The sequence below is a fragment of the Plecotus auritus genome (assembly GCF_963455305.1).
Source record: "Plecotus auritus genome assembly, chromosome: 10".
Lineage (NCBI taxonomy): Eukaryota > Metazoa > Chordata > Mammalia > Chiroptera > Vespertilionidae > Plecotus > Plecotus auritus.
In genome coordinates this window covers 2,343,102-2,357,887 of record NC_137785.1, presented here as the reverse complement: position 1 = coordinate 2,357,887, position 14,786 = coordinate 2,343,102, and the positions used below count along the sequence as shown (strand labels likewise).

The following is a 14,786-nucleotide window of genomic DNA, read 5'->3' as shown; positions in this document are numbered from 1 at the left end:
TTTAAGATATGCAGAAATGTGGCCCAAAAGGGTCATTGCTTTTGCCTTCCCACCTACTGACAGTATACAAAAATTCCAGGTTTTCTACAACTCTGCCAACACCTGCAGTGGTTGACTTTTTAAACTATTCTTTTTTTAAAATACATTTTATTGATATATTATAGAGAGGAAGGGAGAGGGATAGAGAGCTAGAAACATCGATCAGCTGCCTCCTGCACACCTCCCGCTGGGGATGTGCCCGCAACCAAGGTACGTGCCCTTGACCGGAATCAAACCCGGGACCCTTCAGTCCGCAGGCTGACGCTCTATCCACTGAGCCAAACCGGTTTCGGCAGTGGTTGACTTTTTTATTTTTATTTTTTAAGTATATTTTATTGATTTTTTTACCGAGAGGAAGGGAGAGGGATAGAGAGTTAGAAACATCGATGAGAGAGCAACATCGATCAGCTGCCTCCTGCACACCCCCCACTGGAGATGTGCCCGCAACCAAGGTACATGCCCTTGACCGGAATCGAACCCGGGACCCTTCAGTCCGCAGGCCGACGCTCTCTCCACTGAACCAAGCCGGTCAGGGCGTGGTTGACTTTTTTAAATGCTAGCCCCATAAATGAGTATACCAGTAGTGTTAACTCGCTTTCGTCCTGATTCCACGTACCTAAGAATTTTTTTGTGGTGAGCATCTCTTCATACATTGGTTTACACCGTCCTTATCTCCTTTGGTGAAATGTCTGCTCAGCATGTTTTGCCAGCTTTTGAATGAATTTATTGTAACCAGCAGGACAGTGCACAGTCTAAGGCAGGGGTGGGCAAACTTTTTGACTCGAGGGCCACAATGGGTTCTTAAACTGGACCGGAGGGCCGGAACAAAAGCATGGATGGAGTGTTTGTGTGAACTAATATAAATTCAAAGTAAAGGAGCGGAGGGGAGAGCAAGAGAACTGGATAGAACAGCCGGATCCGGCCCGCGGGCCGTAGTTTGCCCACGGCTGGAGGCATGTGTTTGAATTTCCACTCACTCTTCAGTGATGCAAGTGACTTATTTGCCATATGGAATCCTAAGTTTCAAATGTTGCCCTAACCGGTTTGGCTCAGTGGATAGAGCGTTGGCCTGCGGACTGAAGGGTCCCGGGTTTGATTCCGGTCAAGGGCATGTACCTTGGTTGCGGGCACATCCCCAGTGGGAGGCGTGCAGGAGGCAGCTGATCGATGTTTCTCTCTCATCGATGTTTCTGGCTCTCTGTCCCTCTCCCTTCCTCTCTGTAAAAAATCAGTAAAATATATATATATTTTTAAAAAAGACGGTTTATCCTGCTTTGTTGAGATGGGCTCTGCCTGCACAGCCCACCTTCCCTTATTTTCTGCCTTTGCCTGCGGTGTTCCCCCTGCAGCCGGGCACACCATGTTCTGCCCAGGAGCTGGCAGAGAGGAGCCCGAGGCAGGTCCCTGGGAGGGATTGGAGTTCTGTGTCTGCCTGAGAGGAGCTGGCCAGGGCTCTGCTGTCTCCATCCAGAGGTCTCCCCAGCCTGCTCTCCCCGGCCCCTGGCCCCTGGCCCGCTGCACCTGAATCTAATTCTGTGTCTGGGAGAAGCCTCCCTGATGCTTTGGGCCCCACATCAGTTCACCTTTGCAAAGTCCTGCCTCCGGCCAGCCCACACTCACTCCCCTGAGGCCCACTGGTATTGTTTTGGGTCTCTTTGCATTTTGGGGACTTTCCCACTTTTATTTAAAAAAACAAAACAAAAAACAACCAATTCTCATCCTGTCCTGGACATACCCTGGATTCTCCAGGGAAGGGTGCTGTGTATTTTCTTTTTTCTTTTTTTTTTTTAAATATATTTTATTAATTTTTTACAGAGAGGAAGGGAGAGGGACAGAGAGCCAGAAACATCGATGAGAGAGAAACATCGATCAGCTGCCTCCTGCACACCTCCCACTGGGGATGTGCCCGCAACCAAGGCACGTGCCCTTGACCGGAATCGAACCCGGGACCCTTCAGTCCGCAGGCCGACGCTCTATCCACCGAGCCAAACCGGTTTCGGCAAGGGTGCCGTGTATTTTCAACGCTGAGAACATTCTGCAGTACAAGCGTTCCCAGCAGGAGAGGGTTGGTCTCAGCATGATACCACATTGGGGGGCGCATTCCCGGTTGGTGTGCCCAGCTGGCTCATTCTGGCCCGTGCAGAGCAGACCCCTTCCCCTGTAGTGAGCTGAGGGACCCTGGACTCGGGGGGGGGGTAGTGTGATGCGGGGTGTGTGGTTGATGGAGAGGTTGGGGGGCTTGGGCAGGGTTGGTGAGGGTGGTTCTTGCCAGCACATGGGGCAGGGTCCTGCAGTGGGTGGGCTGAAGGAAGGCTCCAGTGGGGAGCAGCAGCCACGGGGGGGGGGCACAGTGGAGTCCTATAAAGCAAGTGCAGTGCAGTTCCTTCAAGCCTCGCTTGAACCTAAAACTTACGATGAACCCAGCACAGTGTATCTATGCTAATAAAAGGGTAATATGCTAATTAGACTGGGAGACCTTCCAGGAGACCTTCTGGACGTTCTTCTGGACAAAGCCATGGTGGCCGGGCCGAGGTAGAGGCGGTTAGAGGCCAAGAGGGGAGGGCAGTTGTGGGTGATCAGGCTAGTGGGGGGTGGGGCCGTTGGGGGCGAGCAGGATGTCAGTGTGGGGGGGTCAGTTGGAGGTGATCAGGACAGCGGGGGGTAGTTGGGGACGAGCAGGCCAGTGGGGAGGGAAGGTGGGGGTGAGCAGGCCAGCGGGGGGGGGGGGGGCAGTTGGGGGCAAGCAGGCCAGCAGGGGGGGCAGTTGGGGGTGAGCAGGCTGGCAGGCAGAGTGGTTAGGGGCAATCAGGCAGGCAGGCAGGCAGGCAGGTGAGTGGCTGGAGCCAGCAGTCCCGGATTGCAAGAGGGATGTCCGACTGCCGGTTTAGGCCTGATCCCCGTAAACCTGCAGGAGGACATCCTTCGAGAGGTCCCAGATTGGAGCGGGTGCAGGCCGGGCTGAGGGACACCCCCCCCCCCGCACAAATTTTGTGCACCAGGCCACTAGCGTTGTGATAAAAGGGATTTATGTTCAGTTAAATGTGTATCACAGAGACCCCTTCAGTGTTGTTATCCCCAGCGAGAAAAAGAAAACATTCCCTGCTCGTGGAGGGGTTTTCTCCATTGGGAACAGTCTGGCTTCGAAGGAGGTTGGTTTTCTGCTAAAAGTTTCCCACATTCACTACACTCACGGCCTTCACCATTGTGACCTCTGTGCTGTTCGGTGAGCTTAGAGCTTTGGCTAAAGAACTTCCCACCAATACGACACTCATATGGCTTTTCCTCCTTTTTAAAAATATTTTTATTGATTTCAGAGAGGAAGGGAGAGGGAGGGAGAGAGAGAAACAGAAACATCAATGATGAGAGAGAACCATTGATCGGCTGCCTGCCCCACGCTGGGGATGGAGCCTGCAACCCGGACATGTGCCCTGGGCCGGAATTGGCTAACGCCCTTCTCCAGAACACCTTCTCTGGTCTTGGTGGGCAGCTTTTTCACCTTCACCCCAAGGCGGTGACTTTGTCCACTTCCTGTGACATCTCCCTGCCGCTGTGTGGCTCCACGGAGTTGGCGCGGGCCCGGGGCTGAGGATCCCTGAGCTGGTTGGCAAGACTCGCACCCCCTCCCCGCTGGTGGAAGGAACCCCAGAGGAGCAGAAGGTGCCCCTGGTCACCAGCCAGGCCCTGGCGGTTGAAAAACTACGTTACCCAGAAAGCATTGCGCTCAAGACAGCGGAGGGAAAGGGCATTTCGGTGCCTGCGACTTCCAATAGGGCGGGACTTCCGGCCTCCTCCTCCTGGCGGACATTTTGATTTTTTTTGTTTTGTTCTGGGACTCGGGCTTCAGCCCCAGCATCTCGAGTCGGAGAAGGCAGCGCCCCCGCTGGGCAGGGACTTTCTGGGGCTTTGGGGTCGGGGTCCCCGTGCCTCCCGCCTCCTCTCCGCTGACAGAGTTCACTCGGCGTCACCCCATCGGCCCTCCAGCCTCGGGGCCGGCGCCGCTCAGGCCCCGCAGCCCAGGTCGCAGCGCCCAGAGCAGTGAGTGCCCGTGGGGGACGCAGGGGGTGAGGGGAGGAGGGCGACGGGCTGCGATGCCCCGGGGAAGGCCGTGGGGGGCTGAGCCGGGAGGTGGGGAGCCCAGGCCTGTTTGTGTCTAAAGGCGACAGCGAGGAGGAGAGGCGGTTCCGGGAGGAGCGTCCCTTCCTCCCCAGGGGACGGGGCTGTGGGCGGTGGGAACCACAGAGGGACCCTGAGCCCCGAGGGGTGCGGGCGTCACCGGCCCCGGGGCTGGGCCAGGGCCCTGAGCAGCCTGAGCCTCTGGGTCCTGGCGGTGGGTGCCAGGCCCTCCACAGGCCTTCCGTCCCCACAGGTTCCTGCAGGTGCAGAGCCGCTGAGGGGCTGGGCTGTGGGGCTGATGTCAGGGCCTCACACTGTCGTGGCCTCTGAGTTGTGGGGTCCTGGGGCTGTCCCCCCCTCTTCCTGCCCCGGGACCGGCAGACAATCAGCCCAGAGTCCTGAGGCCACGACTAGGGCTTTAGGAAGCGGACCCTGGTTTTGGCAACGGGTGGAGTGCGATGTGGGGGGTCCTCCCAGGAAGAGGGACCAGGATGTGCAAAGGCTGGGGGTGAAGGCTGAGCTGGCTCAGGAACTGGCAGGTGTACTAGTACTTAAAAATGTATGTATGTATATATGTATGTGTGTGTGTGTGTGTGTGTATATATATATATATGTTTATGTGTGTGTGTGTGTGTGTGTGTGTCCGTGTGTCCTTAGCTGGTTTGGCTCAGGGACTAGAGCGTCGGCCTGTGGACTGAGGATCCCAGGTTTGATTCTGGTCAAGGGCACATGCCGGGGTTGAGGGCTCAACCCACAGTAGGGGCTTTCAGGAGGCAGCTGATCAATGATTCTCACCATTGATGTTTCTTTTTTTTTTTTTTTTTTTTTAATATATTTTATTGATTTTTTACAGAGAGGAAGGAAGAAGGATAGATAGTCAGAAACATCGATGAGAGAGAAACATCGATCAGCTGCCTCTTGCACACCTCCCACTGGGTATGTGCCCGCAACCAAGTCACATGCCCCTGACCAGAATCGAACCCGGGACCTTTCAGTCCACAGGCCGACGCTCTATCCACTGAGCCACACCGGTTTTGGCAGATGTTTCTGACTGTCCCTCTACTTTCCTCTCTGAAAGCAATAAGAATATATCTTTAAAATAATAAAATTAAAAAATATACCTATATATGATTTTATTAATTTTAGATGTGTAAAGGGAGGGAGAGGCAGAGAGACAAAGAAACATCCATGAGAAAGAAACAAGGGTCAGTTCCCTCCTGCATGACCCCTGTGTATATCCAGTCCCAACCCCAGGCAGGGGCCTTGACTGGGACTGGTATGTATCTGTGACCTCTCCGTGCATGGGTTGATGCTCAATCAACTGAGACACATGAGCCAGGACTGAATCACTTTAATACAGGGAATCATGGTCAGGATGGTAATGGTCTTAGTAGCTCAGAGGATCAGTGTGACCCTGAGGACTGGCTTTCCTGCTGGGGCCCCTGTTTGTGGGAGGTGGGTGTCACAGCACAGCAAAGGGACGGAAGTGGTCATGTAGAATGACAGGGAGAGAGAATGGTTTCCCAGTGGCCAAGGCCTTTAAAAGATGAGTGGACATGAGAGGAGCTGGAGACCGAAGAGTAATTCACACAAGATGAGACTCGGGCTGGTACATGTTCTCTAAACTCTCACCAGGGTTTTGCTGTGACCCTTGGTGTGGTCTGGAGTGTTGTAGTCAGTCTTGTGGGTTAGCTTAGAGGCTTGAGCGGTCACCTGTGAGACTCACTGGGCTCGGTGCAGAGGGCCATCGGGGCTGGGACTTGAGTGACGGGTAAGTGGAGAGATGTGGGCTGTGACTGCTGAAGGGACATCGAGTGCAGCACCAGGGCAGGTGCGCTCTGGGTATCTGAGATCTGATTGTGGTTCTCAATAGGTGAGCTTGAAGGAAAATAGAGTCATAGAGGCCTTCATAGCAGGACTCCAGGCTGCCTCTAGGAGTGTGGACTCTCAGAGTCTGGGCAGTACTGGATCCTGTTTGAATCTGGCAAGCATTCTCCTGACCGCACCTGCTGAGTAATGAGCAAGAGGCCAAGGAGATGCCAATGGGGGCTGGGCTGTGGGAGTGCAGGAGTCAGAGAGGTGTGGGAGAAAGTGATGTGCACGTGGAGAGGGAGTGTGAATTCATGGCCACAGGGCCCTGACATTGATATAAGAGGGCATGAAGGGTGAGTCCATTTCGGGTGGGATCTGGCTGATACAATAAGGGGAATTTTAGGGAAATTGCCTGAAAAGAGGGGTGTGTGGTGCTGCGTGCCCGGTCCATAGGTTTGCCATTTATCTACCCTCCTGTCTTCTGCTGTTGAGGGCTGACCCACTGATCGATAGGAGTGAGAGAGCGTAAGTCAGTGTTAACCGGGCTTGAAAATCTCCACTGGCATGGGTGAGAGAGAAGGGCAAGAGGGAAACAGAGTGTGAAGGTGGTGAGCTACAATGTTGGAAAAGAAGGTGACTAGGAAACAGCCTGTCCTCCTGATGGCATATGTGTGTCACCTTGGAAGTTGTCCCTGTGGGAAGGAAGCTGTGAGAGAGAAGTGTGGTTCAAAGAACTACCAGGTGTCCCGGTTAATAATGCGGATTTTGTAAACAAAGAAAACACGATAATTTCAAGAGAAACATCAAAAGTGCTTTATTCTGCCAAAACCGGTTTGGCTCAGTGGATAGAGCGTCGGCCTGCGGACTGAAGGGTCCCGGGTTCGATTCCGGTCAAGGGCATGTACCTTGGTTGCGGGCACATCTCCAGTGGGAGGTGTGCAGGAGGCAGCTGATCGATGTTTCTCTCTCATCGATGTTTCTAACTCTCTCTCCCTCTCCCTTCCTCTCTGTAAAAAATCAATAAAATATATTTAAAAAAAAAAAAAAGTGCTTTATTCAGCCCTAGCCGGTGTGGCTCCGTGGATAGAGCGTCGTCCTTTGGACTGAAAGGTCCCGGGTTTGATTCCGGTCAAGGGCATGTACCTTGGTTGCGGGCACATCTCCAGTGGGAGGTGTGCAGGAGGCAGCTGATCGATGTTTCTCTCTCATCGATGTTTCTAACTCTCTCTCCCTCTCCCTTCCTCTCTGTAAAAAATCAATAAAATATATTTAAAAAAAAAAAAAAAGTGCTTTATTCAGCCCTAGCCGGTGTGGCTCCGTGGATAGAGCGTCGTCCTTTGGACTGAAAGGTCCCGGGTTTGATTCCGGTCAAGGGCATGTACCTTGGTTGCGGGCACATCCCCAGTAGGAGGTGTGCAGGAGGCAGCTGATCGATGTTTCTCTCTCATCGATGTTTCTAACTGTCCCTCTCCCTTCCTCGCTCTAAAAAAATCAATAAAAATATATTTTTTTAAAAAGTGCTTTATTCAAAGTAATGTCCATCACTAGCTACACATTTCCCCATCTTTCAGGTAATTTGTGGGTACCGTCTCAATAGAACTTTTCTTGTTTTGAGGCAAACCATTCAGAGACCCAATTTTCTACTTTGTACGTTTTGAAGTGCTGCTCAGAAAGTGCGTGTGCCACCGATCGGAACAGGTGGTCATCTGAAGGAGCATATAATGGATGGGTTCATACTTCCCAGGCAAGATCTTTTAACGTGTCTTTAACTGGTTTTGAAGTGTGTGATGGTGCATCACCATGAAGAAAAATTACTTTGCCGTGTGTGTCTTCTGGCCCATTCTGGTCATTTCACAATCAAAGCGTGGCTCAAATTGATTATTTGTTGTCAGTAGCGATCAGTATTAACGGTTTCACCTGGTTTGAGCAGCTCATAATACACCACACCTTCCTGATCCCACCAAACGCAGAGCATTGTCTTCTTTCCGAAGCGATTTGGCCTTGCAGCCGATGTTGATGGTTGACCTGGATCAACCCATGATTCTGTGGGTTTTTGATTCTCAAAATAAGTCCACTTGTCATCGCCAGTCACAATTCAATGCAAAAAAGACTTTCTTTTGTGCCGTCGAAGCAACATTTTACTGATGACTTTTCGGTTTTCCATTTGTCGTTCAGTTGATGTGGCACCCATTTTCCTTCCTTTAAAATCTTTCCCATTGCTTGTAAATGATCGGAAGTTGTTTGCTGAGCAACATTTAATCTTTCTGCAAGTTGTTTCTGAGTTTGACACGCATCTTCATCCAATAATGCTTGTCATTGTTGGTCTTCACACTTTTTCGGTTGACCTGGACGTTCTTTCTCTTTCACATTGAAATCATCACTTAAAGCGTTTAAACCAGTGTTCACAAGTATCTTGAGATGGAGCATGTTCATCATAAGCTTCCTGAGGTATATGATAACTTTCAGCAGCACGTTTCTTCAAAATAATGCATTAAAACTTCCCGCTAATGCTCTTTTTTGGGCATGAAATTCGACATTTTTTAAGAGTAAAAATACCTATGATGTTAGTACCTTCAGAAAATTTCACATAAGAAGTTTTGAAGCTTGCTGTCAATACAACAAAATAGCATACATATCAAATTGCATATATATCAACATATGTGTAACTCCATCTATTGGAAAAAATCCGCGTTGTTAACTGGTCCACCTGGTATATGCAGCAGGTAGTGTAAAGTGATGGCCTCAGCACCTTGGGACTGGGGTTGTAAGGGTGTAGTGTGAAGTCATATTTTTAGTGTCTTTGAGAACAATCTTGTGGACTACAAGGATATTGCCTGACAAGACCAGTATCAAATCACTCACACTCTCTTTATGGCCAGCATCTCACCCTATGTTCTTGACACCCACTGTATTGACAAGAGGCAGTGTGGCCTACTTGTGAGGCCCAGAGCTCAGGTATCTTCTCTCTGCTCAACTGCCTTTATTGTTGTGGGAAGACAAAATATCAGTAGAAATATAAGAAGCAAGTGACGTTCATGGGACCAAGGCCTGGTATCTTCTCTGATGTGTAGAGTAGCGGAAGCAAATGGATGTGGAGGGTGGGGAGTATGACAGACTTGGAATCTTAGGAGAGAATTTGAACATGGGCTGTGTTGTCCCCCTTACAACAGGATATGGACTTTGAGGACGTGGCCATTGTCTTCTCTCAGGAGGAGTGGGGGCTCCTTGATGAGCCTCAGAGACTTGTGTACTGCGATGTGATGCTGGAAGTGTTTACACTTGTATCATCTGTAGGTAAGACTTCACATTCTCCCCGTGTGCTGAGGTGATGCCCTCTGTTTATTCTTCAGATGTAGCTTGCACTCTTCCATAGCCAGACCATGGGCTCTGCTAATTTCCCCCACTGTCCTGTCAAATGTGCTGTGGCTGCCAGGGGTGAGCTCTGTGGAGACCCCTGAGCGAAGGACTCCAGGAACATCCCTAACACCTATTGCCTCAAAATGTGCAGTAAGTGTCCGGGATTCAGGAGTTTTACAGTGAGCTTACTGGGTCCCACCTTGCACATTCTCTTCCTGGGAGGGTGACTATGTCCGCCTACAGGGCTTTCACTTCGTCCACCTTCCTGCAGCTAAATGTTCTTTGTGTCGGCCTGTGCCAGGTTATGGTTTTTACTGACATGAGCCATGGGCTGTTACTGTAAGACCTCCTTAGTTGTTTGTAAAGTTCTCTTCACTGAACACTACTGCAAGAACTGCTGGACGCTCCCCACTCCATCACCCGTTCCCCTGCACTGCTGCCTCTTCAGTATTCCTCAGCATGGACCTGCACACGTGTTGTGAGGTGCACATACATGCTTATGCAGTCCTTGACACCAGCTACGTCTTTATTGAATTTTACTTGGAATGAGACCTATCGAAACTCCTGCGCAGCTTGTCCCGTCACCAGCAGACAAGCCCTACTAAACACAGTCAGAGAAGAATGAGCTGGAGATCCTGTTTCTCTTCCATGTGGTGCTTGCCATGTGTGTGTCACATTTCTGGTGAGGCCTTCCCTGTTTTGTGATCATCATCGGCCCAGAACTTCATAGCAACCTCTCATTAATCCTTCCTGCACCTCTCTTTATTTTCAGATAATTGCACGGAACCCATGTATTATGTGCAAAACACTTTTCTAATGGGACTTCCCCATGTCACCAGAACCAACATTCATTTACTCAGCATTTCTCTCTTTTCAGGTTGTTGGCATAAAACGGATGATGAGGACGTCTGTCCTGAGAAGACCATATCTGTACAGGGAGAGTCACAGGTCAGGGCTGCTAAGACAGCTCCAGCGACCCAGAGGACCCATCTGTGTAAACGATGTTTCTCTGTGTTAAAAGATGTTCTGCACCTGACTGAGTCACAAGCAGCAGACTTTGAGCAGAAAGCCTTCTTCAGTGACGCATGTGTGAGAGACTTCTGTTTCAGTGCAAACCCTCATCAGCAACAGAGGGAAGCCAGTGGAGAGAAGCTCTGCAAAGAAGCTGTGGACAGGGCCTCGTTTGTGACCAAGTTCAGCTTCTACTTATCAGGGCTGCATTCAACCAGTAGGGAGGTTGGGGAAGACTTCCCAGCCATCTCAGAGCTTCTCCAGCACCAGGCCCCTCTCAACACTGAGGAGCCACACAGTGGCAGTGAGATTTCCCAGAAATTTCTCAATAGAAAAAGGCATCGCCAGTGGGATGATGGTGAAAAGTCTGCCAGCCACAACCAGAAAGTTGTTCCTCAGAGTGCCTGCTCTGGAGAAGTGAATTATGAGTGTAACAAATGTGAGAAAGTTTTTAAACGAGTCTCTTACCTCATTCGGCATAGGAGAGTTCACACTGGAGAAAAGCCCTTTGAGTGTACTGATTGTGGGAAGGCCTTCAATCAAAGGTCTTACTTTACTAGACACCTCAGAGTTCACAGTGGAGAAACGCCCTATGAATGTAGTGATTGTGGGAAGTCATTTAGACAAATCTCTACCCTCAGTCGACACTATAGAATTCACACTGGAGAAAAGCCTTTTGAATGTAGTGATTGTGGGAAATCATTTAGACAAAGCTCTACCCTCATTCGACACAAGACAGTTCACACTGGTGAGAAACCTTTTGAGTGTAGTGATTGTGGGAAGTCATTCGGGCATAGCAGTTCACTTACACAACACCAGAGAGTTCACACTGGTGAGAAACCTTATAAGTGTAGTGAGTGTGAGAAGTCATTCAGGTTCTTATCTACTCTCACACATCACCAGAGAGTTCACAGTGGAGTAAAGCTCCATGAGTGTACTGATTGTGGGAAGTTTTTTAGAGAAAGTTTTTCCCTTATTCGACACCACAGAGTTCACACTGGAGAAAAGCCTTATGAGTGCAGTGATTGTGGGAAGTCATTTAGACAAAGCTCTACCCTCATTCAACACCAGAGAGTTCACACTGGAGAAAAGCCATATCAGTGTGTTGATTGTGGGAAGTCATTCGGGCATAGCAGTTCTCTTACTCAACACCAGAGAGTTCACACTGGTGAAAAACCTTTTGAGTGTAGTGAATGTGGGAAGTCATTCAGGTACTTAACCGCATTCACACATCACCAGAGAGTTCACACTGGAGAAAGGCCATGAGTGTACTGATTGTGGGTAGTCCTTCAGGCAAAGGTGTACCCTCACTCAACATAAGAGAGTTCACACTGGAGAAAAACCTTTTGAGTGTAATGTATGTGGGAAATATTTTAGGCACAACTCCCTTACCACAAAGAGGTCACACTGGTGAAAAACCTTTTGAATGTAGGGATGGTGGAAAATTTTTCCATCTAACCTCTGCCCTCATTCGACACCACAGTTCACTCTGGAGAAAAGTCTTAAATGTGCAGGGAATGTTTTTGTTTTTTTATATATTATTGATTTTTTACAGAGAGGAAGGGAGAGGGATAGAGAGTTAGAAACATCAATGAAAGAGAAACATCGATCAGCTGCCTCCTGCACACCTCCTACTGGGGATGTGCCCGCAACCAAGGTACATGCCCTTGACTGGAATCAAACCTGGGACCTTTCAGTCCACAGGCCGACGCTCTATCCACTGAGCCACACCGGTTTCGGCTGTGCAGGGGATATTTTATCTTCCCCATTCCCCAGGCACCTGGCCCACTGCAAGGACACTGAAGGAGAGACTGACCCATTTACCTGAATATAATCCCCTTTTATTTATTTATTAAATATATTTTTATTGATTTTTAGAGAGAGAGGGAGAGAAAGCTAGAAACATCAATGATGAGAGAATCATTGATTGGCTGCCTCCTGTACACCTACCGACTGGGAATCGAGCCCACAAGCAGGGCACCCTGGCATGTGCCCTGACTGGAATCGAGCCCGCGACTTTGGTTCCTGGGTCAACACTCGACCGCTGAGCCTCGCCTGCCGGGCTATAATCTCCATTTAAAGGAACATACACTCTGCTAGATTCCTCAGAAGTTTGAGGTACAAGGGAGGCTTGAAGGAGCTGCATTGCACTTGCTAATGTGCCGAGACCTCCTACCTGATCGATGTCACTGCGAAGTATTTGTGGCTGAAGTGACCTCTACCACCTGGTTCACCTGAACAGTGTGCATCGGTCACCACCCCTGCGTGCTTGGGGGGAATGAATTCTGTGTTCTCACTTGTGCTTAAGTGAATTATGAAGACTCTGAGCTCCTGGCAGGATCTTCATTCCTTTCTCTCACTGGGAAATGCACCCGACCCCGGATTCGTCCAGAGCCCCCTCCTCAGCCAAGAAGAGCTGCCTCTCTCAGGAACACTGTGGGTCTCACATTTTGTTGTGATGAATTGTTTCAGGTTCTACTTCACCAGCCTGCAAACCGCTTGCTCTGGTTTATGATGTTTTTGTGAAGGTGATTCTGCTTTTGTACCTTCACTTCTGTTGGACCTAGTCACTGCCTGGGACGATTTGCAAGCACAGTTGTGACCTGTCAGCATGTAGAGTTACCAGATATTGTGGGGATCCCAAACTCTCCGTGCTTCAGAAGGGACAGCAGAATGGCAGAAAATCACGCTTTGTCCACTATTGACTTAGTTTGCATTACTGCCCAAGGCCTTGAAATAAAGACTGCTTGACTTTGTGGTTCTGTTTTGCAGGTTTGATCCCCAGTACCACATTGTGGCTGGTGCAGGAGACACCCAGCCGTTGTGTTTCTCTGTCATCCCCCTCCCTTCCACACTCTCTCTAAAAAAAAAAGGACCATCAACCTTGCTTCGCTGAGATGGGCCTCGGCCTGCACAGCCCACCTTTCCTCACTCTCTCCGGCTTTTGCCCGGGATGTTCTCCCTGCAGCTGGGCACGCTGTGTCCTGCCCAGGAGCTGGCAGAGAGGAGCCCGAGGCAGGTCCCTGGGAGGGATTGGGGTTCTGTGTCCGCCTGAGAGGAGCTGGCCAGGGCTCTGCTGTCTCCATCCAGAGGTCTCTCCACCCTGCTCTCCCCATCCCCAGGCTCCTGGCCCGCTGCACCTGAATCTACTTTCTCTGGGAGAAGCCCCCTGATGCTTTGGGCCCCAAATCATTTCATCACCTTAGGAAAGTCCTGCCTCTGGCCAGCCCACACTCACACCCCTGAGGCCCACTGGTGGTGTCTGAGTCTCTCTGTTTCTGAATTTTGGGGGTAATTTTCCACTTTGATTTTACTGAAAATAAAGCACACACCCCCGACCCCCACAGTCCTGGAGGTCGCAGCGCTGCTCCAGGAAATGGTGCTGTGCCTCTTCACCGGCGAGAACATTCTGCAGGACGTGCTTTTCCAGATGGGGAGGCTTGGTCCCCACAGGATTCCGCGTTGGGGAGAGGGATGCACTGTGGTTGGCGTCCGCACCTCCCTATGCTTGGCCTGTGGAGAGGAACCCCTGCTTCTGAAATGAGGTGATAGTCCTGGAATCCGGGGGACAACGTGCTGCTGGGGTGTGTGGTTGAGGGAGCAGAGAGGTTGGGGGACGAGCCCAGGGTTGGCGAGGGTGTTTCCTGTCAGCACGAGTGGGAGGGCTGAGGGAAGGCTCTAGTGATGAGAACTGGAATCTGGCTGGATCAACAGGGACCACCCAAGCGTGGGCACAGAGGAGACGAAGGTCCAAGGGTATGGACACTCTTGAGCCCAACTGTTCCAGACTCGGGAAGTGCGGAGTCCCCTGCCCGTGGGAACTGGTGTTCTAGTGGAGGATAGCGAGGACGGGGAAGGCGCTCAGGGTGAAGGAGCAGCCACGGGTGGTCAGGGCATCTCCCTGAGGAAGTGTGGGAAGGGGTGACGGTCCACGTGGGTGGCCTGTGGGGAGCATGTCCTGCCCATTTGGAAGCTAAAGGTCGCTGTGGCGGGTTCAGGCAACCAGGATCAGAAAGCGGGGTCCTGGCTGGACTGTAGCTGCTGCGGGAGGACTTGACCTTCTCCTCAGGTGGCCTCTCCGTCTGCGTAGAGCCCCGGCTGCCTTCAGGAGGGCTGCTGTGCCATATGTTCAGCAACACCAGTGCCCAGAGGGTGGTGTACAGTACTGAGTGCAAATAGAGAGTCCAGTGGCAAAAACATTTGTGCTTACTTATGTATCTGTAGCCCTCGCTGGTTTGGCTCAGCACATAGAGCATCAGCCTGTGGACTGAAGGGTCCCATGTTCGATTCCCGGTGAGGGCACATGCCTGGGTTTCAGGCTGGATCCCCAGTGTGGGGCAAGCCGGAGGCAGCCAATCAATGATTCTCATCATTGATGTTTCTTTTTTAAAATGTATTTTTAATGATTTCAGAGGAAGGGAGGAGAGAGGGAGAAACATCAATGATGAGTGAAA

General features: G+C 50.8%; 1 protein-coding gene across 1 annotated transcript; it reads left to right on the top strand.

Moving 5' to 3' along the window:
- The first annotated feature begins 3,827 nt into the window (after positions 1-3,827).
- LOC308235698 (uncharacterized protein) lies at positions 3,828-13,084 on the top strand. The gene is made up of 3 exons (XM_080644736.1): positions 3,828-4,074; positions 9,135-9,258; positions 10,199-13,084. Exons 2-3 carry the CDS (start codon positions 9,138-9,140, stop codon positions 11,596-11,598), a joined length of 1,521 nt encoding a protein of 506 aa, XP_080500862.1. The 5' UTR covers positions 3,828-4,074; positions 9,135-9,137; the 3' UTR covers positions 11,599-13,084.
- Positions 13,085-14,786: the final 1,702 nt, after the last annotated feature.